Source organism: Lagopus muta, chromosome Z, assembly GCF_023343835.1.
Source record: "Lagopus muta isolate bLagMut1 chromosome Z, bLagMut1 primary, whole genome shotgun sequence".
NCBI classification, from domain to species: Eukaryota; Metazoa; Chordata; class Aves; order Galliformes; family Phasianidae; genus Lagopus; species Lagopus muta.
Window position 1 is genome coordinate 70,772,715 of NC_064472.1, and position 27,177 is coordinate 70,799,891.

The 27,177-nt window shown below is 39.0% G+C and overlaps 1 protein-coding gene across 2 annotated transcripts; it reads left to right on the top strand.

The window, feature by feature from the left end:
* UGCG (UDP-glucose ceramide glucosyltransferase) lies at positions 1–27,177 on the top strand. Of its 2 annotated transcripts, XM_048932466.1 has the most exons (9): positions 2–258; positions 15,440–15,581; positions 18,746–18,848; positions 19,821–19,922; positions 20,300–20,412; positions 22,114–22,292; positions 22,698–22,784; positions 23,200–23,389; positions 24,762–27,176. In XM_048932466.1, exons 1-9 carry the CDS (start codon positions 161–163, stop codon positions 24,930–24,932), a joined length of 1,185 nt encoding a protein of 394 aa, XP_048788423.1. In that variant the 5' UTR covers positions 2–160; the 3' UTR covers positions 24,933–27,176. The 2 variants fall into 2 exon arrangements, with proteins under 2 accessions (XP_048788424.1, XP_048788423.1); XM_048932467.1 differs by lacking the exon at positions 19,821–19,922 and having other exon boundaries at positions 1–258; positions 24,762–27,177.

Here is a 27,177-nt window from a genome sequence, read left to right on the forward strand (position 1 = left end):
GGCAGGCGGGGCCTGCGCCTGGCAGAAAGGCGGGGGCAGGCCGGACCGCGCCGCGCTCCGTAGTGCGGCAGGCACGGTCGCTGCCGGGCCGGGGTGACGCGTCCCTCCGTTCCTCGTCCCTCCTCTCCCTTCGCGGCTCCGCAGCTGCCGCGCCTCGAGGATGGCGGTGCTGGCGCTGGCCCTGGAGGGACTCGCCATCTTCGGTCTGATCCTCTTTGTCGTGCTCTGGCTCATGCACTTCATGTCCATCATCTACACGTAAGCGCGCGGTTGCAGGGCTCGGGGCTCCGCCGTGCACCTGCGGGATGCGGCTGTGCGGGGAGGGCCGGGGCGCGCTGCGCTGCGGGAGGCGGCGTTCCGCCGTGCGTTGCCGCGGTGCTGCCGGCGCGGCGCGAAGCAGCCCGGTTAACAGCGCTGTGCGGGTTGCGGAGCGCGGGCTGCTTTTCTTTTCGGTGCACAACTCTGTGAAGGGATGACTTAATGCGTGGTGACGATACTAGTAAGAAAACAGCGTGCGCGCGTGTGTGTGCGTGTGTCAGGGGCTGCCTGAGGCACCGGCTGTTGGGGCGCTTTACCTTGTGCTGAGGGGTGTTCGCTCCAATGGCGGACACACAAAGCAGGTTTCTGTGTGCGCCCGCGGAGGGGCTGTCCGGGCTCTGTGGGAAGGGACTGGAACGTGCTCCTTTCTCCGGTAGGCCTTGGCTTTATCGTCAATAGGAGGCCACTGTTGCACCACCATAGGTGTCAGAGAATACCCGGGTTTCTGTTTGCCTTCCTTTCTTGCTGTTGCATGCAGCGATAGGTACCTGTGATAAGTGTCTGCCCTTGTTGAAGACAGAGCTCCTCTTGCCTTCACACATGCTAGGCATACCTCTGCTGTCCTTGGGTATGATTGTTCTGCTCTTCTTTTTCTCACGAAGAAGCCCGTGAAAGGTCTGATCATTTTTTCACACTGTGGTTGGGTTGCATCTGGGTCTTATATTTACTCAGGTGCCTAAATTTTTTTTCTTGAAAACGAGCATACAGGTTGTGCTGGGCATGAATAGCGGTGTTTCGGTACCATGTGTTGTAGGGCTGCCCTGGGAAGAGGCTGTGGGATACCAAAGGCACAGCTGGCTCTGGGCAGCTCTCAGGCAAACAGCCCTTTGTGTGCCAGAACTTCAGCTTGCCTGGTAAGTGCACGTGCTGCTGCTGCTGATAAATATTTAAGAAAGAGTGGTGGCAGCTGTGAGGGACAGGAGGCCCAAATGGTGACATGGGAGAAGGCACGTGAGAGGATAAACAAGAGAGAACGAACAGAGGGCCATAGGGAAGGAGGTGTTTTTGGCAGCTTGTGCTGTACACCCTAGGTACAGAGAGAGGGTATGGAGCAGTGCAGGGACACCTCTAGATGGACTGAGGGTGTGCCGTGGGGAGCTGTGGCCAGCCCTGGTTGGGTGTGGACACCCTGAGCCTCTGCAATTCAGAGGGTTTGCAGCCTGTAGGTGAGTCACACCAAAGCAGGTGCACCTGCCAGAGGAATAGTTAAAGAGCTCCAAATATAAGTAAGGTGCGGCGGAAAATAATTATGCACTGATGTCCTACGTCATCTGAGTGTAAGATGCAGGGATACGAGGAGATTGGGGATGATCTTTATCTGTCTGAAGTTGAGTGTGGGGAAGGGGGGAAAAAAAAACTACCCTGGAAGTTTGGTTGCATTCTGCCTTACCTCAGTATCCAAATCAGCAACTTCCTGTTAACTGACAATAACTTCAAGTAGAATTGCTGAAATTGGAACTCTTGTCTCTTCCAGTAGCTGCTGGACAAGGCAGGCAGCAGGCAGGCCTGGTGTAGCTTAAAACTGCTGTAAATGAAGTGGCAACGACATGTGAACAGAGCCGTAGGTTTTTGTTACTGAGAGTTTGTGGTGTGCCTGCGGTTTGCTTATAGGACGGCAGCGTGATAAACAAGCTGGAAACTTGCCAGCGGGACAGATGATCAGTAAGAATGGAGGCAGACTCACTCCAGTTTGTGCTACCCCTGGAGGAGAATGTGCCTGCAGCAGGGTTCCTGAGACCAGCTCAGAAGATACAGAGATAGGAGCTGACTATCTCTGCCCATGAGGTGGGTCAGTAACATGGCTTTTTAGTGTTCGGTGCAGAAGGGTGGCCCTTGGTCAAGGCTGAACAGCTAGTAGCACTGAAGTAACCAAGCTACAAGCTGTGCCATGTTGCTGAGGCTGGGTGGAGGAGCTGCAGCAGTTATTGGATAGGTATATAGAAACAGGAGTGCTGCTCCCCAAAGGGTGACCACTCAGCTGTCCTTTACTTGTGCTGAAATTGGAGAAGTTCTGGGCACTTACAGCAGACATCCCAGGGAGGTATACTTGCAGTGCCTGTGGTGATGCTGGAGCTGCTAGGATGGATACAGCTGCTGGTGGATGTTTACAAGGGAAGGACCCCAAAAAACAATCATGACTAGTGCTGTGGCCTGGAAGTGCTGGTGGTTAAGCACAGTTACTCATGCCACTCTGTTGTGTGTTGGATGTTTGTTACAGCATGCTGCACCCTTCCCAAGGTCACTGAGGTGTCAGGGGGTCTTCTCTGATACATGGAAACTCCTTTTGATCACAGTGAAAGGATGTAACATGGCAGTAGAATTCTGTCATGTTTACCGCATACTGAAAGCTACTTAAACTACGCCAACTACAGACAGCAAAGAAGAAAGATGAAACTAATTAGTCCTCCCATTTCTCATGTTGTGTGATAATGTTGGTTCAATGTTTGGTAAGTGATTGGACTAAGGACTGTTCTCAGCCCACTGCGTCTAGCAGCATTTAACTGGTGGGTTGCAGGGACTGAACTGTGCTGTTGGAATAAAACAATGTTAAAACTTTTCCACAAAGCTTGCACCTTGTAATCCTCATCCTGTGGTTCTCTTTTGAAATTTTGGGTGTTTGATTTTAAAGTAATAATAGTGAGAACATGTGAATTAAGTAGGTAGATGGGATTATACATGTTCGAGAAAGTAAACTTTTCTTGTTTTGAAACGCTGTCAGCAATTGCAAGGTTAAAGAGCGTTTCAGTCGTGTTGGTTTGCATTATAATTGCTTTAAAAAGATGTAGGTTTTGGATATCTAAGGTTGAGAAATGCCAGTTGAGAAACTGTCTGCTGTGCATTCTCCTGTGTCGCGTTTGCTAAAGCTTAATCTGCTTCTTTACACTTTTCTCCCCTACCACATTTTCCCACTGTTAATGTTTTTGATTTATGAAAAATACAGTGGTTTTGGTAAATTTCACTTTCCTTCAAAATGAGCAGGTGGGTTAAACAAGGAGATTCAGATAGTCATACTGCTAAGTCAAAGGGCATTCTACAAATTGTCTGAAGTGCCTGATTTGAAACCAGTCTAAGTTTGTTGCTCTCTGTGTAATACCGAGTCAGTGTAGTAAAAGAAATTAACATAGGCCTAATGCATCTTTTTATTGCTAGTAATTAGGTAAAGGGCAGTTTGCATACATTTACTCTGTGTAATAAGGCAATGGTTTCTGACCTGTTTGTGTTGCTTTCCTTTATACCCTACACAAGTCTGTGGGCAAGGACCCTTGTGTGCATATAGCTGCTTGAATTGAATTTGAACATTGACTGATTCTGCAGGAGTTTAGTGTTGGATGTTGCTGGGTATACTAATTCTCAAACCATCTGAAGCTGTATGATTGCATGGACAGCTAAAATGGACTTTCAGAACGAAAATAAAAGGGAAGGCAGTGTGAATAATGTGCAAATAAGGAAAGGATTTACAGCATTAGTCAGGAGACTAAGGAGTAAGTTTTGATATTTTAGCATTCTGTTAATCTAAACTAATGTTAAACTAATGATTCCTAAATAACTTCTACTCTGAAGATATGCAGAGAATGGAACAGATGCCTTCTTAAATCAGGGGGAAAAAGTAAACAACTAAAGCTGCTTTCTCAGGGCTAATGGCACTCTAACACATTGTGTTTCTGAACAACTGACTTTCAAATTCTATGGCAGTGGGTTTGCTGCTTTAACAGTATTTGAAAATAGATAGTTCTGGTTTAATAATGATAGGTGTTTTCTGAACATTCTATGTCCCTTCCTAAAATAAAGCTGGCAAACAAAGCCCACAGAAGCTAGAAAAAGCCTTACTTAAGTGTAATCTGATATGTTTACCTACTAAAGTCTTCTGACTTTAGTCTAAGAATGAAGGAAAGCCTGTGTTTTATACTTTTCTAGAAACTCAAATTGATTATTTCAGCTCGTATCCCACACAAGGGTGTACATAGCAAATACATTCTAGGTCTGAGGACAGAGGATAGGGTGTTGTAAGTTTGGGAAGTTGTGTTCTGCGTGGCATCTCTGAACTACACTGAAGTTTGCCGGTGTCAGAGAGTTCCTAATAAATGCTTGGTGAGTTTCTTAACGTGCTTGCAACTTCCTGCTGTGTTTTCCTGGTCCACAAAATGAGACTCTTGGAGTCATGTTTCGGTTTTGAGTCTCCATTGTTCTTGTATCTGTTGCCAGTAACAATTGTAATTGCAGAGCTTTTTTTTCTTTTAAAGCGAGCCATAGCCAGCCAGTTGGTACTGATGTTGCTCATTGTCCTTGCTTGCTTCCCAGCTGTAAGTGGAAGGGTAGTGTCATACATGGAATTAATGACCATATCGCTGTTCCTAGTTTTTACAAATAATTTGAGTGTATGGACATTAAACAGTAGTCAATGAAAAATTAATTCTTTAATCGTTCTGCATCTAGATGTAATTAGACACAAATTACTGGCGTAATCCAAGACTTCCAGAAACTTACCAAAGAAAGAACGCTCCTACATACAAGTGAAAACATATATAATACCATTAGCATAATGTGTAAGCATGCAAGGATGAAATTCAGTTTGCAAAGATTCAGAAAACTCAAGTTTACTGAAGAACTTATGCAACTTTGAAAAGCTTTCTAAAACATGGGTTCTAAACAGACACCAGCAACGCTCTGTTTGACACCTGCTTTTTGGGTTGTTTTGATCTTTGGGGTAATAATATATTACTGTATAGCAGTTGTCACCTTTCCTTCTGAAGAAAAAGGTATTTTTTTTTTGTCCGTGTTCTACTGTCTCAGTGCCTTCAGTTAGTCTGTCCCTTGCTGCTTGGTCTATGACTCGTGTCCAGTCTTACTCTGCTCTTCTCTGATATCTCTGCTTGTCTTTGATCTTGTTCTTCTGACTTTCTGCCTGTTGCTGTAGCTGTTTCTGTGTTTGGGCTGTCTTGTTTTTGCACTGCCACTTTCTGGCAATAGACTGACCAAATTGTCTGTTAAGGGCTGTAGTTACTCACTTTGCCTTCTCGGGTGTGTGATTGCTTTGGTTTGTGAAAGTGCTTCAGAGGCAGCTACCAAGGGAGGCAGTCTATGTGCTATCAAGTATTCTGGAGCATCAGTGAGCTAAGATGTAGATGAACTTCCATGGAGATGATTTCAATGCCTTTTTCTGAAGTTAGAGGTATCCTTCCCTCTTGATGACAATCAAAGCAGAGAACTGAGAGATGTGGTTGTACTGGAGCTTCTCCAGGAAAGGACTGAAAGACTTCTAGCAGATGCAGAATGCTCTGTCTGTTCTTCAGTTTGTTTTTCTTCATTCCTTGGTCAAGTCTTTACTGAACTTTTACTATCTAAGCTGAAATTTTTCATGCAAGTAAACAGTTTTTCCTGTTGCATAGCTGATGACAAACTTGATGTAAAACACTGAATTTAACATTGGGTTGTTATCTGTGATTTTATCTGTGTGGAAAAGGGAATAGAGCAAGCTTGTGACCTCTGCTAGGAATGTTTCAGCAATAATTTGTAGAGGATTAGAAACAAGCAAAAAAGGACTTGCATTTTTTGACTGCAAACTGGGATGCTAGAGGGGAATGAAAAGTTACCTGAGGCTTTTCTTTGATCTTGGTAACACTTCTGTCTTTCTGTTCTCTCAGCACCACCATCTCTTCTATCTCTGCATTGATGATGGACCCTGCTTCATGCAGAATCCTACAGATATTGGCTGCAAGTACCACATCCTTATAAATTGTTGGATTGCTTTTTCTCAGTGAGTGACAGCATTGTGGCAGAGAGAAATTGAAGGGAGCGAAGCAAAGGTAGCAAGTCAAGTACAACTACTAGGGAGGAGTGGGAGAATCAAAAAGTATGGGCAAGCACAAATGTGTTGGATGCTGAAAAGCAAGCACAAAACTTGGATGCCGAGTTGAGGGTCAGTTTTCAGCACAGACTAGGAAGCTAGTGTTTTAGGCTGGAAATACCATTTGAAGGCTCTGTTCCAACCCTCTGCTCTAAGCAGGGCTAACCTAATGCTGATAGCTCTATGCACAGTGCATGGTTAGAGAAAACAATAGCTTCTTGTTGTGATAAAGCATGGGAACCAACAGAAGTCTTCAGAACTGAGATGCAAAAAGTCAATGGTTTTTGACATCTTTATTAATGATTTCTTGATGATACAGAGCTGGGAGGCGTGGCTGCCATACAGAGGAACCTGGACAGGCTGGAGAAGTGGGCTGACAGGAACCTCGTGAAGTCCAGCCAAAGAAAATGGCAAGGGATAGCTGCATGCATCTGCTCTGGCTGGGAACTGACCATTGGGAAAGCAACTTTGCAGAAAAGGAGCTGGAGGTGCTGGAGGACAGCAGATTGACCCTGAGCAGTGATGCGCCTGTGGTAGCAAAGAAGGCTAACAGCATTCTGGGCTGCATTTCTGACCGGTTAAGAAACTTGATCCTTCCCCTCTACTCAATACCACTGAGTCTGTGTGTGGTGTGCAACGTACAGTTTTGGGCTGCTTTGATATGAGACATAGTGGAGTAAGTCTGGCTGAGAGCCAGAAGGATGCTGTCAGGGCTGTGCAGAATCTGATGTGCAAGGAGAGGCTGAGAGAGCTGGGACTGTACAGCCTGGATTAATCTTAGGGGGAATCTTATTAGTACATGTAAGTACCTGACCTGGAGAAGTTAAGAGTTAATTTTTGAGTTGTATGTAGTAAGACTGTGTTTGAATAACTTTTTGTGTTAGAAGATTAACTCTGAGGGAAAGCGAAACAGCTCAAAACCAGAAATCTGAGTGGTAATAATGTGAGAACAAAACATTTGCATCGGAGGCAATGAGAAGGCTGGTTTTTGTTTTGTGTTCTTTACTTTTGTTGTGAGCCAGGAGGATAAGATACAGATGGCAAACATTGAGGGAGAGTGTGATATTACAGGCTCTTAACATGAGTAATTTGGTAGAGGCCCAGATTAAAAGTGAGCTAGGATAAATCTAAAGGTAAAGAATTGAGGATACCATTCTCATATTGGACACGTTATCTTGAGAGAGAATGGGAGATGGTGCAGTGAGTATGACAAGTAGGCTGTAAGAACAAACCATGCCTTCCTGATGAATAGCTTGTGCAGAAAGATGAAAGACTATAAGATTTGGAGCAGGTAAAGCAGAAGACTACATTGAAGGAAGCTCTTGAAGTGAAATAGATTGTGTTACTAGAAGTAGTGGAGGTTTTCAAGCAAAGAGGCATTTCAGCCTTAAATGCTAGCTGCAGAGGAGGAAGCTGAGAAGTGAGATGAGGAAGAATGTGCTTTGTTTGTCTGCTTGTGTAATGGTTGAAGACTTCAATGAAGTTAAGCTGAGGCTTTATGTAAACTAAATACTCCTGTAAACGTCTGGTTACTCTAGATTAGTGGAGATGTTTAGGTACAGGGTGGTAGACAATGCTACGTGACTTTAGGAATGAATTTGTGGACTTTGTCAGAACTCGTATGTGGCATGCTAAGTATGTGACTAGTTTTACTGGTTTACTAAAGCACTCTTTAGTCCTCATATCATCCTTCCCTGGGAACTGCTGAAGTGTGCAAGGTCATTGGGATTTTAATTTTTTTAATTGAAAGAAGTTTTTTTGTTTTGATGTACCTATCAATGTCTTGCATTCTACAAAGGGCTGTGGCTTAAAGGATTTTGTCTTTTAGAATAGATAAAAACCTGTAATTCTTGCTAGGTGAATAGCTTGCATTTCTGAAGTATACTGCAGTAGTTGATAAATGTCTACACTAGTTTGTTCCTTCTCATATTTGGCCTTGGTTAATTCGTACCTTGGGTCATAGTGAGGTTGTAGCACACGTAAAATGAGTTTTACACTATCTTCTGATCAGGTAGGATAAAATCCCTCTGCTGTAGACAAAGAAAACCAAAGTGGAGTATTGTACTATGTGAAAGGCTGAGACTGTCTTGGAAGTACTGCCTGTGACTTGTTGCTTTGGAACTGTGTTTCTCGAAGCAGTCTGACAACTTCACGCGTGATTCAAATGGACTGATCTTATTAAAACAGCCAGATAACTAACAGCTCATCTGTATTGCCGGTTTATTTTGATAGTTGCTTTAGCCTTTATTCTAGACCAATGATCATTCCCCTCTTCAGAAATGCCTCCTTGAAAACCAAAGTCTGTTTTGTTGGTTGTTTTTTTTTTCTGACCTCTTGATTAGGTTTGTCTCAGCATTATCAGCACTGTAATCCACAGAGAGGGCCCTGTTCAAGTGAATACAAACATTAATTCTTACGGTGGCTGTGAGTATCCTTTAAGTGCTTGTTCTGAGATACTAGTTCAGTTTATCCGTTTAGTAATGAATTCTGAGGTGATTGTTGCTATGGTTTAGTAATGATAGCATGCTACGCTTTATTTTAAAGCAGAAGAAATATTTCTCTGACTACACATACATCTTTCTCAATGTAAAGCATCCATGATACTGAGAGAGTGTACAGAGCTGTTAGAGGAAAGCTTCCAAGCACTTTATTTTTTAGCCTAAAACAGCACATGTTTTTCTTGCATGGTTTGCTAGAATAAGGCTGTGGGTGAAGTGAAAAGCTTTCAGGCTATTCTTCACAGGGATATGCATTGTGAACTGTCAAATGTTAATAGCAGCAGCAGCATCTTGAAAGTGAGAAATCCTCCCTGTCTCCATCCTTACAGGCATGGGGAAACAGGCTGGATTTTCAGGCTGATGGAGTTTCTCAAAATTAAGATACTCATCCTTCCTTTTAAACAGTTTTAAAGGTGAGATGAAATGTGGATGTTCCATAAAACACTATGCCTGCAGTGCTCTTGTGTAGACTGTATAGTAGTGAAGGAAGATAAATGTTTCTATTGAGCATCTATGTCTCCAGTGTTGTCCGTACTTTAGCAGTTTTCAATTTATTATTTTTGAAGAGAGGAGATGAAATTTACCAAGGTGGATATTCTGGTTTGTATCTGCTGGAAAGAAAGCTTTTCTGAAACCTCTAATGTTGTGTTGAGTACAGAAGTTACTCCAGTACTTTCTTTGGAAGGTTTATATAGTTGCTTTCTTTTGCTTGTAATTGCTTCCTCGTGTTCTTTATTGGAAATTCTTCAAGGTCTCCTAAGAGACTTGCAGTGACACTGCTCTTACTGCCTTGCTGATTATTTCTATGGTCCAGACAAGGCATGTAGCTTTTGCTGGACCTCATCTGTGAAAATGAAGGAAAAAGGATTGACGTGATATTTTTGTATTTGTTCATGTAGGTATTGAGCCATCAGGTTTTTTTTTTTTCTTGCTGAAACTTTTAGGGAAAAGGGGCTGTGAGATATTGTGCAACAGGGATCTATTTGTGCAGTGGGAGCAATAGGGAGCAGCTTGGGTCTGTAGGAAGCGTGTGATCTAATATTTAGCAAATGAAGTTTTTGTTTAAACTTGTACCTTATGAAATGAGCAGTAAAGAGTTATGTTCTACCTACAGAATGGCAAAGTCAGAAAAGCAAACTGAATAACCATACAGTACAGATCTTCTTTGTATTAGAAGATTTCATCCTTAGCTTTGTGGGTTTGATTCTGCTGTAGTAGCTGACTGCTTTTGTTGCTTTATCAGGCCTGGAGTTGTTGCCATCCACTGGAGATGCTCTCATAAATAAAACGCAAATTGCATTGCATGCAGCTCTGAAATTGCATAAGACTCGTTGCAAGCAGCCTGCATCAAAAAATGTTTCTATTTCTATGTTCCACTGGCTCTTAATTTGCTGCTCAAAGGGATAACCTAAATCCCCTTCTACTCCTACACCTTTCTAAACATTTCTGCTTTTCTAGTCTGCCTTCAGTGAGCATGTGGCTACATGGTGACTCAGACTCAGATTTTTTTTGTGGGATAGTTCTGTTTGATCAGCAGGCTGATCCAATTTATCTTGTGGCCCTGACTGCTTTATTACCACCAGTAGGCTGAAGGGTGTGGGGGAGCAGAAACAGGGCAAGAATTGCAGTTTTGATGGCAGCCTGCAGACAGTCTATAAGAGAATGCTCTGTGTTCATTTCAGTACTTACTGTGTTCCAGAAACGGCTGTGATGAAGACACAGTGCTGTGTTTTTGTTAAGCACATGCCAGAGTACACTTCACATGCACTGTACACTGACTACCCAGGATTTGGGCTGTAAAAGGATTCCCATTACTTCACGTTTAACTGCAGTCTATTGTATGGGAGTTGAGTCTGTTTGTTTCCCTTTTATCTTGTGGGCATGGGGATAAGAAGGGGAATGGGGGAAGAACTTCTAAATTTTGAGAAAGGGGCAGTTTGCTAGAGATTTGAGGTTGATATCTGAACTTTTGCTCATTTCTTTCTAAAAGATATGGCATTCATCTTTTTTTTTTTTCTGAACATGGAGTTTAAAATCAATGCCAGTGACACAAAATCCACCTGTGAGAAAACGCATTACGGATTGCTTATGCTGAATGCGGTGTGACTTTTGCTATAACGTGTCCAGCTGTTCAAAAAGTACTTCTTAAAGCATTTCATTTGTGTTTGAAGGTTTAAAGTTAAACAAATTGCACTAAGTAAGATTTTTATTCTGCCTTGTGTGGTTGTATTTATCTCTACTAACTGAACTACTGCTTCCCATAATTGGAAATGCAGATTAATGTTTATTTTCTGAGAATATTTGCCTTCTGGAAACCTAGAATTATCACAGTTCTACCTCAGTCCATTTTTTTTTCTTAAGTCCTTTACTTCTGCTGTGTGTGTGTGTGTGTGTGTGTGTGTGTGAATCATTTGACTCTAAGTATTCCATTTCATTCCCCTTTGGTGCACCTCTCCATCATGGTATCAGTGTGCTATATGCTAAGGACCTTTGCCCTTTCATCTGTGTGCTATGTGTAGTGCAGGAAGAAGTTTGTATAGAATGTCAGCGGAATGTATTTGATTTGTCTCTTACCCACAGCTGGTATATGAGGGAGCACTAACCGACTGCAGCATGACCTCATCCTTGTGCACATTTCCAGAGGAAGTGGCTGGGCTCCCTGCACTGCTTTGTGCTGGCATGGATCCTCCTCTGACCTGTGGTGAGCGTGCTCATACTGCTCTCCCATGGGCAGCTTGGCTCTCTGGAAGCCTGCTGAAGTCAAGGGAGGAAGGAGCATGAGCTCGTTTTTTTTTTTTTTGCTGATCTCAGCAGGCTCCTTTCTGAACATGCTTTGGAGCTTATTGCATCCTTCCTGAAGCAGCTCCAAAATTAATTTGGCAATCTAGCTTTTTTCCTTCCACTTCAGGATTAGTTTTCTGTTTAAGTGAGTCAAAATAGCTTACAGCAGGATTGTATGGGCATCCATACTGTCGCAGTGTCTTGTTTGGCTGGTGTTGACAGAAGCAAGGAGGTTAAGGAGTACCAAGGGATCTCTGCTGTTAATGATGCCACAGGATTGTCTGCTCATCCCTTCAGCAAGTATATTTGCTAAGTTAAATGGACAAAATGCTGATGCTACAACTGACAACATTGTGGTGGTTTGAGTGTCTTGACTAGGTCATTGTGGGACCAGACAAATGGCAGCCCCACTGTAAGAAGAACAGCACATCCCAGAAATGGAGAAAAAGATGAGTGCCTCCAAGTAGCAGCCTATGCTTGAAATGATTCAGCTGTATGATGAAACCATACTCTGGGCAACAAAGGTTGAAAAAGGATCCAGGTGTTTAATTCTGCCTTAAAGAATAATTCTGGGCACTTGCTAGGAGACCTGTGCTGGTCTGTTTTGCAGTTTCCAAAGCCATCTGAAATTGAGGAGGTCCCTAAAAGGAGTAGTGTAGTAGGCCTCTAAGTATGCAGTAGAACATTGTGTTCATGAATCTGTGTAAAGCAGTATAAAAAGTACTTGATCATGCAGTATTCTAGTTTAGATATGTCACTGCAACATCTTTTCATCAGTCTGTGCTAGCACACCCAAAGATGCTTTTCCTCCTGCTGGTGTAGATGAGCGCTGTATCAGAGCTGTTCAAGCAGATCCTTCCTACCCACCTTCGCTGGCATTCATTTTGAGCATGTAGCTCCAAAGCCAACAGTTGTCTTGAATCAGTGACTAGGATAAATAAAATTTGGCTTGTATTTGTAAATAAGATTACGATTCTGCATGCTCTGTATTTATAAAATACAATGTGTGTTTTTGGCTGCTGAACTGTAAAACTATAGTTGTACAGCCATTGCTGCTTCAAGGTGCTGGAACATGTTTGTTATTAGCATGGAAGTGTCTATACACTAAGATTAAAATGGTTGGATTTTTATTTTGACCTTTCCTCGGCAGCTACTGTACTTAATTCTCCTTAATAGCTACAAGAACATTGTTCTTCACCACAAGCTTGCAACAGATACTTTGAAATTACAAAGCAGCACTAACAAGACTCTAAAAATTATTAGTCTTTGTAAAGCCAGGATTGCTGACCTTTCTGTGAATTTAAGAGTTACCTGCACTACTTTCTCTGGACTTCTCTAATCTTTCTTTCAGTGGTATTTATTGCACTAATTGGAATGTTGTAGATTTTAATCTGTCCATAAAGATACCTGCTTTTGGAGATGTTCTTGCAGCTATTAAGGAGAATTAAGTATAGTAGCTGCCGGGGAAAGGTTAAAATGAGTGAATAAAATGTTTTGTTTTTCAACTACTTTTAATAACCATTGTGACCCAACAGTCTACTCCAGCAAGCTTTCTTCTATTTGCTGGAATACTCAACTACCTGAATGGCAGGGGAGGCAAGGTTTAGTAGGCTAACTTGATACGGATTGCCAAAGATTTATCATGTAGTAACACTGGGCATCATAACTCATTGAACTGAATTTCTGCCTTTTGAAGTATTTATACTTCTGAGAGAAGACATCTAAATTGTAAATAAGTTTCTATAGATTTTGCAGATGCTCCTTAGACAATATAGGAGAGTTGAATCGCAGCTCATGGCTCCATTACGTATCCTTCTGCTGCTCTTTCCCAACTAATTCCCAGCACCAGGCTGCTTAGATGGAATTTCAGTGCTTTGTCTCCTGATGATTGCAGGCTGATGTATTTAACACATGTCAGTGTGAAGTTGTTTGTAGATAACTTGGCTACTGTTCTTTCACACATGGGACCTGCAAGTGCCTTTAAATAGCACTTTAAATAGTTTTTATTGTTTCCTTGATGTAGTAGTGCTTTCTTGCAGCTTATTTCATTAGGCAGGGTTAGGGAAAAACAATTGATTAAGCAAGAATGTCTGAATAGTCTGGGTTAAGTTCAGTGCAAAATAATGCATAATATGAACCTTGAAGGTTCCTATTCTTTCACTCCTAACTGCTTTGCTTGCTCAGTGCTGGTGAAAACCACTACGATCACAACACCCATCTGAGAGAACTGAACCACAGAACTGACAAGTTCAGATCAAAAATATTGCTTCACTATCTGCTATTTCATCCTACATTTACAGTGTAGACCCTGCATGTTCCATAGTGTGACTTCACTTAGAATATATATGTTAAAAATATTAATGTTAACTTAGCCTGATATTTTCACTTCCCTGTTAAATGTTAGCCCTGATGTTGCAACTTATTTCTCACAGTAGTTGCTGTTTCTCTGGTGAAGATAGATTTCCAGCTGTTACTCTTTTATTCTTGCTCAGGTTACACCAATCTGCAAATAGCCTTTATCAGTGTAAAATGATGTGGCTTACTGTTTTCTCTTGCTCCGTGGGGTCTGACAGGGTGCTGTCTTACCTTAGTGTCATGATACATGTAGCTCCCAAGATGGCATTTTAAGGTACCATGCTAGAGTCAGTCTTACCATGCCGAGGCATACTCTTTCAGGATTCTTGGTCTGAGATGCATTATAGCTGATTAGATCCTGATAATGCTACGTGCCTCATTTGCAAATTTTTTGTTAGGCATCCCTCACACCATGTCTATGCTCTTTCTTGTGTAATTCGATCACCTGCCTAATCCTACATGTCAGCATGGTTTGTAACACAATGCCTTGCGAGATTCTGCAGGTTTATCACTTGCTGCTTGTAATCACAATCCTGCTGCACGTCTTCATCTGTGTTTCTTCATCTTCTCTTTCCATTCACTTTTTCCTTTTCTTCAAGGGTTTTCTCAATACACAAACCCTATTTGCACTGCTACAGCCCATTTAAAAATGATTATTTATTTGCATTGTCTACTTATTTTTCTGCCCCTCTCCCTCCCCTCTCCCCCACATTGTTCAGAGTAGCATTATTCGTGCTTCCTTAACACCCTTGTTTCCTGCTGTGTTGATGTCCAAATTGGCAATGAGGTCTTTGTGATAGCTCTCAGAACTACTAAACAGTTTCTTCACTTTGGTCTGACTGCTCCTTGTCCATTAATTGTTTGTCAGGACTATTTTAGTTTACCTCTGCAGTGGCTTGGTTTTGATGGCAGTACGAGGACATCATCTTTGTGTCTTATGGTTATGCTGCTGCAAATAGTGCTGTGCTTCTGGTGTCCAGCTGCAAACCTCACTTGAAGAAGTGTGCTGGGGAGACAGATGAAATGGCACATGTGAGAGTGTCATTGTTTTATTTCAGCATTCAACAGAATGCTGTAGAGAACTACTGGAATCTCCTCTGTTAGTAGAGTAACTAGATTAGTAACTTTACTTTCTAAGGCACATTCTCAGTTGATCTTCATCCCTTCCTTGAAGATGTTTAACTATTTTTACTAATCCCTATTTTTCCCTTTGTGCTTTCAGCTTGCTTTAAGTTTTGCATACATCGATGTAGGAAAAAAACCTTACCTTTTTATTTACAGGAGGCTGTTTTCTGATTATCCTGTTACAATAATGATTTTAAACACTGTGTAAGAAGGCAGAAAAGTTTGCCCTACATAGTCTGAGGAAAGTGATACTTCCATTGTTTAAAATTGATCATATTTGGAACTTTATGTGAAGTATTTAAGAAGTTGAATAAGATTGAATTGAATTTCTTATCTAATGCTATGCATTCTCTGATGTGCTGTCAACAGGTCTGAAAACAGCTGTTGATCCTACAACTGAAAGAAAATTTCTGATCACAATTTTAAATTTTGAATTTCTTATTTTTAACTGTATTTTAAATGGAGTTCTCTAGCATATTTTGTTTCATATACAGTCGTATGTTATGTCTTCTTGCAGGCGCCTCCACCTAAATAAGAAAGCCACAGATAAACAGCCGTATAGCAAGCTTCCTGGTGTTTCACTTTTAAAGCCGTTGAAAGGTGTGGATCCTAATCTGATCAACAACTTAGAAACCTTCTTTGAACTGGATTATCCCAAAGTATGTATACTATTTACAGTCTTTCCTTCTCTGCCTCTGAAAATCCAATCAGTGGTTTGTGCTAGAACTGCTCAACTTGATTGTATAGCGAATTGTTCTTCCTTCCACAGCAGATGCGTGATTATGTGTTCTGTATGTTCCAGACAATATTTATTCCTCTTCAAAAAGCTGCTTATAAAGAAACATGACCAAGACTTGAAGACAGTGTACTCTTGATTTTACTAAGATTGGTTTAATCATTGCTCCAGTACTTTCTTGTTTATAGGAGTACAATCTTTAAAAGACCATTGCCTTTTAAGAGACCAACACCCTTCATAATTCCTGTGACAGATTTTGTGAAAATAGCCTGAAACTTACTGGTGGTTCTTACTGACGTGCTCTGTAGCAAAATGTGGCTCAGTGAAGTACTGCCTCCAAGCCACTTAATCATATCCGGAAAACAAATAGTTAAGAAAAGCTTATGTTTGCTCTTGAATGCTGTTTGACTTTGTAGTATGAGTGATAAGTAAGGTAAGTGATAAGTGTCAGATGCTGTCCTTGTGTTAAGGACCTTAAAGGGGAAAGACTTGTTGCGTCATTTACTTTGTGGTGTATGGTAGTGTGGAATGGTGGAATACAGTCTATTCCTAACACACGTAGTTTGGGTTCAAACTCTTGATATAAATACTTTTTGCTTCAGTTCTTCTCAGAATTGCTTTGGGCACTGCTGTTTCCTTTGTAAAAGGACAAAAAGGATGAAAAAGGACGAAAGCACATGTGAACTCTGTAGTGGGTTTTCTTTGTGTATTCTATTTAGGAGTAACTTCAAAGCTCTGTCAGATAGGGTTTAAAACAAAAAAAAAACCCGAACAACAACAACAACAACCAAAAAAAAAAAAAAAAAAACAAAAAAAAAAAAAAAACCAAAAACAACCAAAACGCTTGCAGTTGACTACAAATTGGATTGTTCCTCTCTAGTAGTGTTTGAGGCCTTTCAAAACTCGAGGCATGCAGATTTGAATCATTCTGACTCCACAGAAAGTACAATAAACATTAAGTATAAAAAAAAAAGTTCAGGGCAACAAGATCTCAAAGTGTTTTATAGCTATAATGACCATCTCAATGATCATTATTTGACTACAAATACTATTGTTCTTACCTACTATTTTGAAATTTGTCAGAAACGTCCCCATTTGTGTTACATTTAAATTAACCCAATTCTGGTCTTTGTACAGATAAATGTCTTTGTATTTCCTCTGCTCTATTCATGTATGTTGTTCTTTAGTTCATTATTGCATACAAAGGCTATTTAACATGAAATAAAGTTTTTCTGCTGAAATGTTGTCATGTCAGTTTTCTGTTACTCATTCAAAATTCAATTACTCATTGAAATTTTTCAGAATGGATATAGAGATGTTATTCCAACTGAGGATTGAAGATTTTTATGAATTACTAGCAAAAAATAATTGTTTCCCATAAGTGGATCAACAATAAAGCACTGATCTCTTCAGTTGTTAATTTCCTTGACTCACAATGTAAGGGTCACTTTTGTAGTAGTTGGAAGATCTGAATACTTCTTTATTGGAACTTATGGAATTTATATGGAATTTACTTAAATGCCATTTTATTTATAAAAATGATTGGAATCAAATAATGCTCACTCTTTGGGCTAATTGGCTTTATGCTTGCACTTAGAGACGTAGCTGCTTTTGTCTGGTAGTCTGTAGTATTGGAGCAAGTCCTACAAGTACAATTAAGAAGTTATTAAGTTTCCCCAATATTCTGAGTGAACTTGCTCTTGCTGGGTTTTTGTGTCACAGTGCCTTTTCTCCACTTGAAATGATGTATTTATTCAACTTATTTCATCCAGTACTGGATGACATTACTTGTTCCTCATAAACATCACGAGAACTATCATTCAGCTTATAGGCAGACAGCCTTTGATATTGAGAATAATTTTTTCTTGTATAGTTCTTGGAAAATGAAGTTCTGTTTTGCTCACCAACTGCAGCTTTTTATTTATTATTCCTGTATCAAAGGGGATTAAATCATTCCTAATGAGGCTGCCTTGTTTCACTTTTTGCCTGTAAGGATGACTTTGAGGTATTTTGATCAGAAATTTACATTTTCTGAATTGTATTCTTAGAATTGGTGTGCTCTTGACTTGTAATGCTTCAAGATTTGATCAGGGAGATGGGAAGGCTATGTCAAGAAAGAAGTACTCAGAGAGTCCATTACTAATGAAGAAACAAATGCCTCTTTCAAAACTTGCAGTCTCGAGACATGTAGTTGTGTGTGATTCTTAAAACGCTGCTTTTTCACCCAGTGTCTGTAGCTCATTTAGTAGCTGTGTAGGTTGACTGCTGAAACAGGTACAGTTTCTTCTTGCTAGGTTTTCTAACCTTTGTTCTGTAGAGGGGAAAATGTACATTCTATGTTCCCGCACTTAGCTTTGTTGTATGATGAAGTGTACCTTTATTGGTCTCAAAGGGCTGTCATCCTGCTGTGTTCTGCATTATGCATCTACAGAATGAAGAAATGAAAGCTGTAGTCAGGTGTACAGTAGTTTGTCTTAACATGATCTGGAGTTTTGTTAAAGAGATGAGAAGAATCTGGTTTGTGTCAGTTTCATTTTTAAGTCTCTTATTTGTTTTACTGTCCAAGTATTCAGAGTATTACAGACTGTTGGTAAAGATCAAATTCCAGCATAGTTCTGGCACACAGTGCTTTGGCTGAAAGGTGAGATCTATAATCCTAAAAGTACTTTGGGTTATATTCTGCCATGGAAGTGAACATTTTCACAGCTTGTAGCACCTTCCTTTAATATTTGATGTACTATAGTTTTATAGATTATAAACTTCAGATTCATATGTGAACAGAAATGGAAGCAGGGTTAGGGTGGAATGGAAGCAGGAGCAGAAACTTCAGCTTCTTTGTGTAATGTTCTGTTTTGTGTTCTTCCCAATAACAGGAAAATGACCATTCCTTGCTGCAGTAGTTTACAGGGACATGGAATTGTTTTCTTTTTAGCAAGTCCTTGGTGGAGCATTAGGTGTTATTTAGCTGTAAAACAACCCCTTTTATTTTTAATGCTATAGCAGTGCTATTCATTTTTTCCAGTTTGCTATGCTGTGAAGCTATAATGATATTAAATATGTGCATCTTTTTTTTTTTTTCCCCACTAGTATGAAGTACTACTCTGTGTACAAGATCATGATGATCCAGCTATTGATGTCTGCAAAAAGCTCCTTGGAAAATACCCAAATGTTGATGCTAGACTGTTTATAGGTAAGCAGTGCATCTCCAGCGTGGGACTTCAACTTATAAAAAGATTTTTAGGCTTTCAGCTCTTTAATAGTGTTCTGAAAGACGTAGTTGTCTTGTTCTTCCAGTGTGCATTCTGTGACTTAATCCTGTATTTGAGCAGAGTATAGAACTAGATTTGTATTCGTAATTTGTGACCTCATTTTAAAAGCAAACAAAAACAACAAACTCTAGGAAAAATAATTATTCAACCTCTGCACCCTTTTTCTGCTAAGTCTGGAATTCAACAGTTTGAATCTTGTTTCTACACTAAATTAAATATGCAGGAAGTGACTTAAAGTTCTGGCTGTATTTGAGCTTGAGGTGTTAAAATAATCTGTTTTCATCAACTTAGAGACTGTAAGTCTGTTTCTTACTACTTGTTTGCACAGAAGGAGGAAGGGGATAGGAAAGGATAATTAGAACTAGATGACATGTAATAAGCAGAATCATATCTGTTAGGAGCAAAAAGTTGTGCCACTGTATTCTGCTCCACTCCCCCTTTTGCTGTGGTTATCCTAGGGTGTAAAAATCAGAATCAGGACTCGAAAGAAAAAGTAGTAGGCAATATTTACTTCATAAAATATAGTAAAAAGCTTTGTAATTCTACTCTGTTATTAACCTACCATTTTGAGGAAGCATTTGAATAATTTTCCTTTTTAATTCTCTACTAAACTGTAGTAAAATAAAATTAAAAAAAAGAAATAAAGGAATGTGTAAAATTCAAATCTTTTCATAAAGATGGACTTGTAGAATTGAAAGGTAAACATGCACTGATTTTCCAGCTAGACTTTTTTTTTTTTTGCAGATAGATTAAAAAAATCTTTAAAAAAAACAAAAAAAAACAACAAAAAAAAAACCCAACATACAAATGAAGAAAAACCACACACACAAAAAAACCCCATTTTGAATATGATGCTTGCCTTTTTTTTTTTTTTTTTTTTTTTTTTTTTTAAGGTGGTAAGAAGGTTGGCATCAACCCCAAGATTAACAATTTAATGCCTGGCTATGAAGTTGCCAAATATGATCTAATATGGATTTGTGATAGTGGAATCAGAGGTAGGTGTGTATTGTAATGTGCTGATAGTTTTTTTTTTTTTGCCCTTACTCCATGTAGGTTAGCAGTTGTAAAAGATTATTTTAACTGAGAACAGAAACAGAAATGAAGTCTGGAGAATTCTTTTCGCAGAATAAAAATTTTCAATCTTTAAGGACATTGGTCTTGTTTTTGAAAATACTGTTCTTATTTTATTTGCTGATCATAAAATAGTAATAATGATTAAAATCATTTCTGACAGTTTGTTTCCCCGAAGTTGCGTGCGCCAAGCCGTACCTGCTGTTGACAGTAACATGAAAATCTCAGTACTGTTGTACAGTAGCCTTCTGCTAATGATGGAATTGCTCAATGAACTGTCACTTTCTTATTTCTTGCTTAGTTACACCGGACACTCTGACAGATATGGCCAACCAAATGACTGAGAAAGTAGGATTGGTCCATGGTCTTCCCTACGTTGCTGACAGACAAGGATTTGCTGCCACCCTGGAACAGGTCAGTGCAGTGTGTGTATGTATTTAATACATTGCTGACTAGAAGTCGTGTAGTGCCTCTTGCATTTTCAAGTGAAAGGAGGTTTCTTTTATTTTTAGCAACAGTTACACTTTAGACTGTCTAGGATAGCTTGTAAATGTTTGGAAATTCTACTACGTTGCTCTAGACATCAGTTCAAATCTTGTTTGCTATACAGAGTGCAGGATGAAAATACAGGATTTTATTTTAATAGTTACTGGCACCTTAGTAAAGAAAAGCTATGAACTCTGACTTGAACTAGGAAAACAAAAATGACTGTAAGTTAGAGAAAAGTCCTACTTTTTTTTACAGTACTACTAATACTTTTACAGTATTATCTTATTTCCAGAGGTTATAAGCAGAACCTTTGGGAACAGGACCTAATCAAAGTGTATGTTCTATTTTCTCTTAATACTCTCTCAGCTTTCCATTTTCAGCTGAGATGCACCCTGTACAGGAAGTACTCTTTTCTTACACAATTTTTTTTACTTGAATCTATTTGAATCTCCTGTCTGTATCAGGAAGTTCTGTAGATCTATATTACAAGCACCATAGCCTTCTTAAGTCTGAACCTTGCTCTTCTGTAGGGCTATTTTATGTCTCCTAGTGCTTGTTTAGAAAGAGGTGAAGAGTTGATTCCTGTACACCATCTTCACATCGCTTAATGTTATCTGTCGTGTTCTTCTCTTTCTCCATTCTCAGTAAGTTATTCTCAGTAGAATGAGGAGATTGAGTTTTGTCTGTTCCTCGTCTCTGAAGGCAAATATTTAATTTCTTTTTACTCTGAGCTGGCATAAATAAGGCATTTTGGTCCTATTCTAATAGTCAAAGACAAAACTGAGAGAAAACAGTGCGGAGAAATTCAGTAGAAAGAGTGTACCCTGAGTGAATTTTTTTTTTTTTTTTGAAACAAAGTCTGAGTTTTTTTTCTTAAAAGAAGAGAGCAAGAAGCTATAACACAACTCTTATTGCTGCTTGCTAAATAGCATCTCAATTATTGCTTCTATGCTCCTGGAAGAACTTGCTTCTAGTTCCAGTGTACCACAAGGTCACCGTGCCTTCTGTTGAATAAGCTGATGTATTAGTAAGACTGTCAACAGGATGAGTAGCACTAAGATGCTAATGTTCAGCCTTGGCAATCTTCTTCTAGGAAACTGCTGGCTTTGTTCCTGCACCTTGTATTTTTAAAACTTTTTCAGTCTGAAGTGTCTTGGCTATTTCATCCTGCTGGTACATCAAACAAAATTTCTTTGCTTCTTTACTGCTGTGTAGTAAGCTTCTATAAAGTTGTATGCAGTGATCCAGTTAAGAGGAATGAGACAGTCTGTCTGTTAGGTGTAAATAATATATTATTTGAGTGATTAGTAGTTTTAGTTTTACTATGTGTGTTACCTGAGAACAGCCTAAATTAGAAATTTAGTATTGAATAAAATGTGGCATTTCAATATAAAAATTCAAGCTGTGTATTGAATCCCTAGAAATAGAGTCCTTATCTATTAGATTTCTCAGATTTAGTGTTAAGTTAGACTTCTTACTTGGGTGGTAAAGAACTTCCCAAATATAGGATCATTATTGGCTACGTTTACAATTCTTTCTCCTTGAAATACATACAGAGGAGAGAGCTGTCAGTAGTAATGGCATAACTACATGTAGAGCTTAAATGCCTTATCTTGTTTTTTGCAGGTTTATTTTGGAACTTCACATCCAAGGTCATATATTTCAGCCAATTTAACTGGCTTTAAGTGTGTAACGGGAATGTCGTGCTTGATGAGGAAGGATGTCTTGGACCAAGCAGGGGGATTGATAGCTTTTGCACAATATATTGCTGAAGATTATTTTATGGCCAAAGCTATAGCTGACCGGTAAGACCACTGAAGCAAGCTTTTGTTTGAAATAAGGTTTGTAACTGTTTCCACGTGTTACGTGCTATATATGTAGGCAGTCAGGTCAATTTCATGTATGTGCACCAAGCGTGCTTATGACATGTGCTTTCTTCTGTCAATCCTTGGAGAGATATACTCAAGCCCACATCAGTTGTTTTTTGTTTCAGAGAATTTAGGTATATTGTTCAGGAAATATTTACTATCTTCCAAGCAAGAGATTTGGTAAAAGCATTCTTAATTTTTTTGCTCTCATGCATTGTAATAACACAGCATATATACTAAAGAAAATATCAAAGCTTAATAAAATTCTTGAAATGTTTGTTCTGTAGCTGTTCTTTGCATTTCTTATTTGCATGCTATTAATAAAACACATTTATTTTTCAGAGGGTGGAAATTTGCAATGGCCACACAAGTTGCAATGCAAAACTCTGGTTCATATTCTATTTCTCAGTTTCAATCCAGAATGATCAGGTAAAATTTTAATTCTTACATCCTCTCCCTTCCATTCCTGTCACCTGTTTCTGATGAGGTTAACCTGAAAATGGAGTGAATACTTTTCTCAAATTAATTTGTTAATAATGTTGGGAATGCTATAGTTTCGGTACATGTCTAAAGGTGCTGACTTTGCAAGGAAGTGAGACTCATGCATGAGTAGTTTTTTTTTTTTTTTAAGACTAAAAACCTAAAAAGAAAAAAGTGCAACAAAAAAAAACCTGGTTACCTTTTAAATGTTTTACATAGTGTTTTTGAAAGGGTGATTTTCTTTTTTGCCGTTAAATTTGGAAGTGTAAGTTAAACAAGATTGATGGCTCATCACCTGGTGAGTTAGGGGAAGAAATCATAAGAAATTACATGTAGTCTGAATTGTTTTGTTTGTTTTTTCTAGATGGGCCAAACTGCGAATTAATATGTTACCTGCCACAATAATATGTGAGCCAATTTCAGAGTGCTTTGTTGCCAGTCTGGTTATTGGTTGGGCAGCTCATCATGTGTTCAGATGGGATATAATGGTGTTTTTTATGTGTCACTGCTTGGCGTGGTTTATATTTGACTACATTCAACTAAGAGGTGTTCAGGTATGTCACATTTCTTCTCAGAGGTTATGAAAGCTGCAAATGCCAACTCCTTGAACAAACAGATAAATGTGATTACAGTGGCAAGATACTTGATATCATTGAGGAAGTGCTAGGTCAAATCCTTTTAACTCTGCCTACCTGCTAACTTCACTTAAAGTACCATGAAAGGTGTGCTTGGTTGTGATCTTATTTTCTTTGTGCACTTACTTCTAACTAGCCTCCTCAAGTTGACTTCTGTCTCCCTTTCACATTTTTGCATTTGTGTTTCCAGTCTGCTATATTTATGCATGTCCAGAACTCTAAGCTTTTTTTTTTTTTAAAAAAAAGAACAGGAGTAGCAGCTCTGGGATTTTAGTTGTTTTTTTTTTTATCTTCAATTGTTCTTCTCTCTTTTGTATCTTGAAGCTTATGTGTACAGTTTATGTACGCTTAAACATACTTATTCTGTATTTTAATACTGGATATAATCTAATTTCAAAAATAAAACCTCCTCGTCACTGGAAGAAGGGAGTCTTCATTTTTAAAACTTTCTATATTGAAAGATAGCACAAATCAGAAAAATACATGCTTTTCTGATGCTGTAGTTCTTCAGGCTAGTCTGTCTACTGTGACTACCCTATTCCATCTAAATCTGGTCCACAGTTACTTATGTGTACAAATTATGATCTAATTCTCATCATACTGAAAAACATTCTCTTTGTATTTTAAGAATTCCTAGAAGGAAAGGCTTGTTCTGCCGATCAGGTAGAGCACTGGTTTAAGTTGTTTCTCTGATTACTGTAGTTACTGCATGATATGTACATGGTGCAGTAAAAACTTTGTACCTGTTCTTCTTCTAAAGCCTCTTCAGTTTGCAGCTCTGCATATAGCTAGTAACTCTCAAAGGAACAGTAAATTCAGAAGGGCTGTCTGTAAATGTTTTTTAATCTCTTTTTTCCTATGCAATTAGCCAAAAGCTTGGTTCTTCTAATTTCACTCCCTTGAGAATGTGTGGTAGCCTACTCTCCAGGTGCTGCTATTCTGGGATCTGTGGCATAAACCTTTTGCCTGCTTTCAGCACAATTTTACAAAGCTTCAAAAGAAAATAAATTGAAATTGTGACTCTTTGTCTTTTGCTTTGCGTACAAGTCACTTCTTGAACCTTCTGGGTCATTCTACCAAGTATCTCATGTTTAATATGGGTAATCATATCTTCAACGAGAAAAACTACTTGGTTTCTAAATAATAGAATATGCTCTTGATAATATCAAACTGTTAGATAATATCTAACGAAGCGTTAGAATAGATTTGTCTGTAATAGCAATCTTTCACATTACTTCAAAACTCCTTTGGAATGGTTAGTATGCTTAAATATTTGTTTTTGTATTCCTAGGGTGGTGCTTTATGTTTTTCTAAACTTGATTATGCAGTCGCTTGGTTCATCAGAGAATCCATGACAATTTATATTTTCCTGTCTGCTTTGTGGGACCCTACTATTAGCTGGAGGACAGGACGCTACAGATTACGTTGCGGAGGCACTGCAGAAGAAATCCTTGATGTATAGCCACAGCTTTGCAACTGTGACTGTCAAAAAGAGAAAGGGGGATCGAAAGTATTATAAATTGTTTATAAAAAATACTTCTAAGAAAATCTACCTTCAGTAGTTTTATTACTTGTATGTTTTGGTATCTGTTCTTTAATTTAATTTATTTTTTGCATGGCACTTGCATATCTGTGAAAATACATCTGTAGTCTTGGCCAAATGGTATTTTGCTCCTATGTACAAATAGAAATGGAAAGAATTGGTTCTGATACGTATCTGCTATATGAATATTCTGCAGTAAACTCTTCTTTTTTTTTTTTTTTTTTTTTTAAAAAGTATCCTTCTGGATATGAATGGCTTCTTACTCCATGGTATGCTGGCCTAGTAAAGCCAGTGGTCACATAGTTATTGTCCAGCTGGATTGCACAAGGCTATACCTAGTAATATCACAGAAAAAAGTACATTGATCTTTATCATATCCCATTAAATTGAGCTAGTAACAGGACCTTGGGAAAGAAGCTCTTAAATGCTTTATGCCTACCTCTTGTAGTTGCTGCAGAACAAAATGAACGGAAAGTAAAAATGCTTAGCAAAAACAAATTAAAATAAAGCTGGAGTCCTGTGTTTATATGTATATATGAAATACTTTAGTTGTTGCAATGAACCAAAAGTGGACTGAGTTTGATAGGGTGAGGTGAAAGGCATTACTGGTCAGTCACATATTGTGAGCATCTTTTGGCCAACTCTAATCTGGTTCTGTCTTGAACCTTGTTAAGCACTGTGCTGTAACTAGCTTAGCTGGCCCCCTTCATTGTTTCCATCCTTTCTAAGGGGTGTTTGGCTTTTTTTTGTGTGTGTGAGTGCTTTGACTGGGGGGTGGGGGTGTATGTGTGGGACTCAGAAAAGGACAGAAGGGAGCAGAAATACATTTCAGAAACATTTCACACAAGCTATTTTCTTAAAGCAATGTATTAAGAATGTAATTTCATGATGCAGGTATTTAAAATCTTTTAAAAGTGAACATATGTATGCACAGTAGTAAAAAGTAAGTATTCAATTGCAGTAAATATTGTGAATATATTAAAGGTTTGGGTGAAGTTGCTGTTACTAAAATTGTAATCTTAATTTTAAACATCAAACGAAGTCTACTCTTGGCTTTTTGCAGTCTACTGTTAGTCTAGCCTTTAAATTGGACTTTGTATTCCAGTTGTATGACTAAAAGGACTAGATTATAATGCATGCCGTGTTTTCTGACCCTGTCCCTGTAGCTTGGTTTCCAACCTTATTGTGAGACTTTCCAATTTGTGGTGAACTGGACTTGTTTTCTTTAAACATCTTTAAAAAAAAAAAAAGCAAGCAAAAACCCAGCAAAGCTAGAGAGGGATGTTGCATAAGCCTTTTGTTTTCATAATTGTATTTATGCTGCTTTACTTCAGGTGGAATGGAATATTGTCACGATAAATGTGAGCTGCTGATGACAAGGCTCTTGCCAACAAAGCAGCTCTAAAAGTTGAATTACGTGTAGCATATTAGCAATAATATGTATTTATAAATACTGAGCCAATCCCTTAGCTGTCATATGCTACACACTAGCATTGTGTGTGTACATATTAAACATACTGTGGGCCAAAATGCTTCATCCATCTTAATGTTTCTTTTGCCTTATGATAACATGGAACTTTTTAATGGGCATTTCTGTATGAACAAAGGCTTTTGATTGCGTGCTTCATTCTTTTCATGTGAATCAGGAATAAGTTTTTCCTGAGGAGAGTTGTGCACTGAAAGCTAGTCTAGTTGTGACCCACGAAAACATAGTTTTTAAGAGTTTTTACATAATTGAATTTTGCTGACAATGTTTATATCTTTGTTTTATGAAGTTTAATGCCATTCATTGCACTGCTGAAGTGAAGCATAGCTTGCAACTTAGCTTTATGCTGATTTCTATGCAGGCAGTGGAACAGAAAACCAAAAAAAGGCTGAAAAGACTTCATTTACAAGATGTTAAGTGGGGATAATTGTTTAACCGGGTGCTTTTGTATTAGCAGAACCATCTTTGTTCAAGAAAACTGAAACTTCACTTGAGCAAATAGTTTTGTTTGGGGTATTGTCTGGTTGATTGAAATTGAAACCAACACTGTCAAATGTTGAAGATGCTACAACAAAACTTCAAAAACTAAAAATGGCTGATGTAAAGTTGTGTTGTTCTACAGGTATGTAGAATATACCATGTTTATTTAAAGTCATTGTTTTTCTTTTATTTAAAAAT

Coding starts and splice junctions, on each gene's coding strand:
- UGCG (XM_048932466.1), top strand. CDS start 161: ATGGCGGTGCTGGCGCTGGCCCTGGAGGGACTCGCCATCTTCGGTCTG. Junction 18,849..19,820: donor TGATGCTAGACTGTTTATAG/GTAAGCAGTGCA, acceptor TTTTTTTTTAAG/GTGGTAAGAAGGTTGGCATC. Junction 23,390..24,761: donor TTCAACTAAGAGGTGTTCAG/GTATGTCACATT, acceptor TTGTATTCCTAG/GGTGGTGCTTTATGTTTTTC.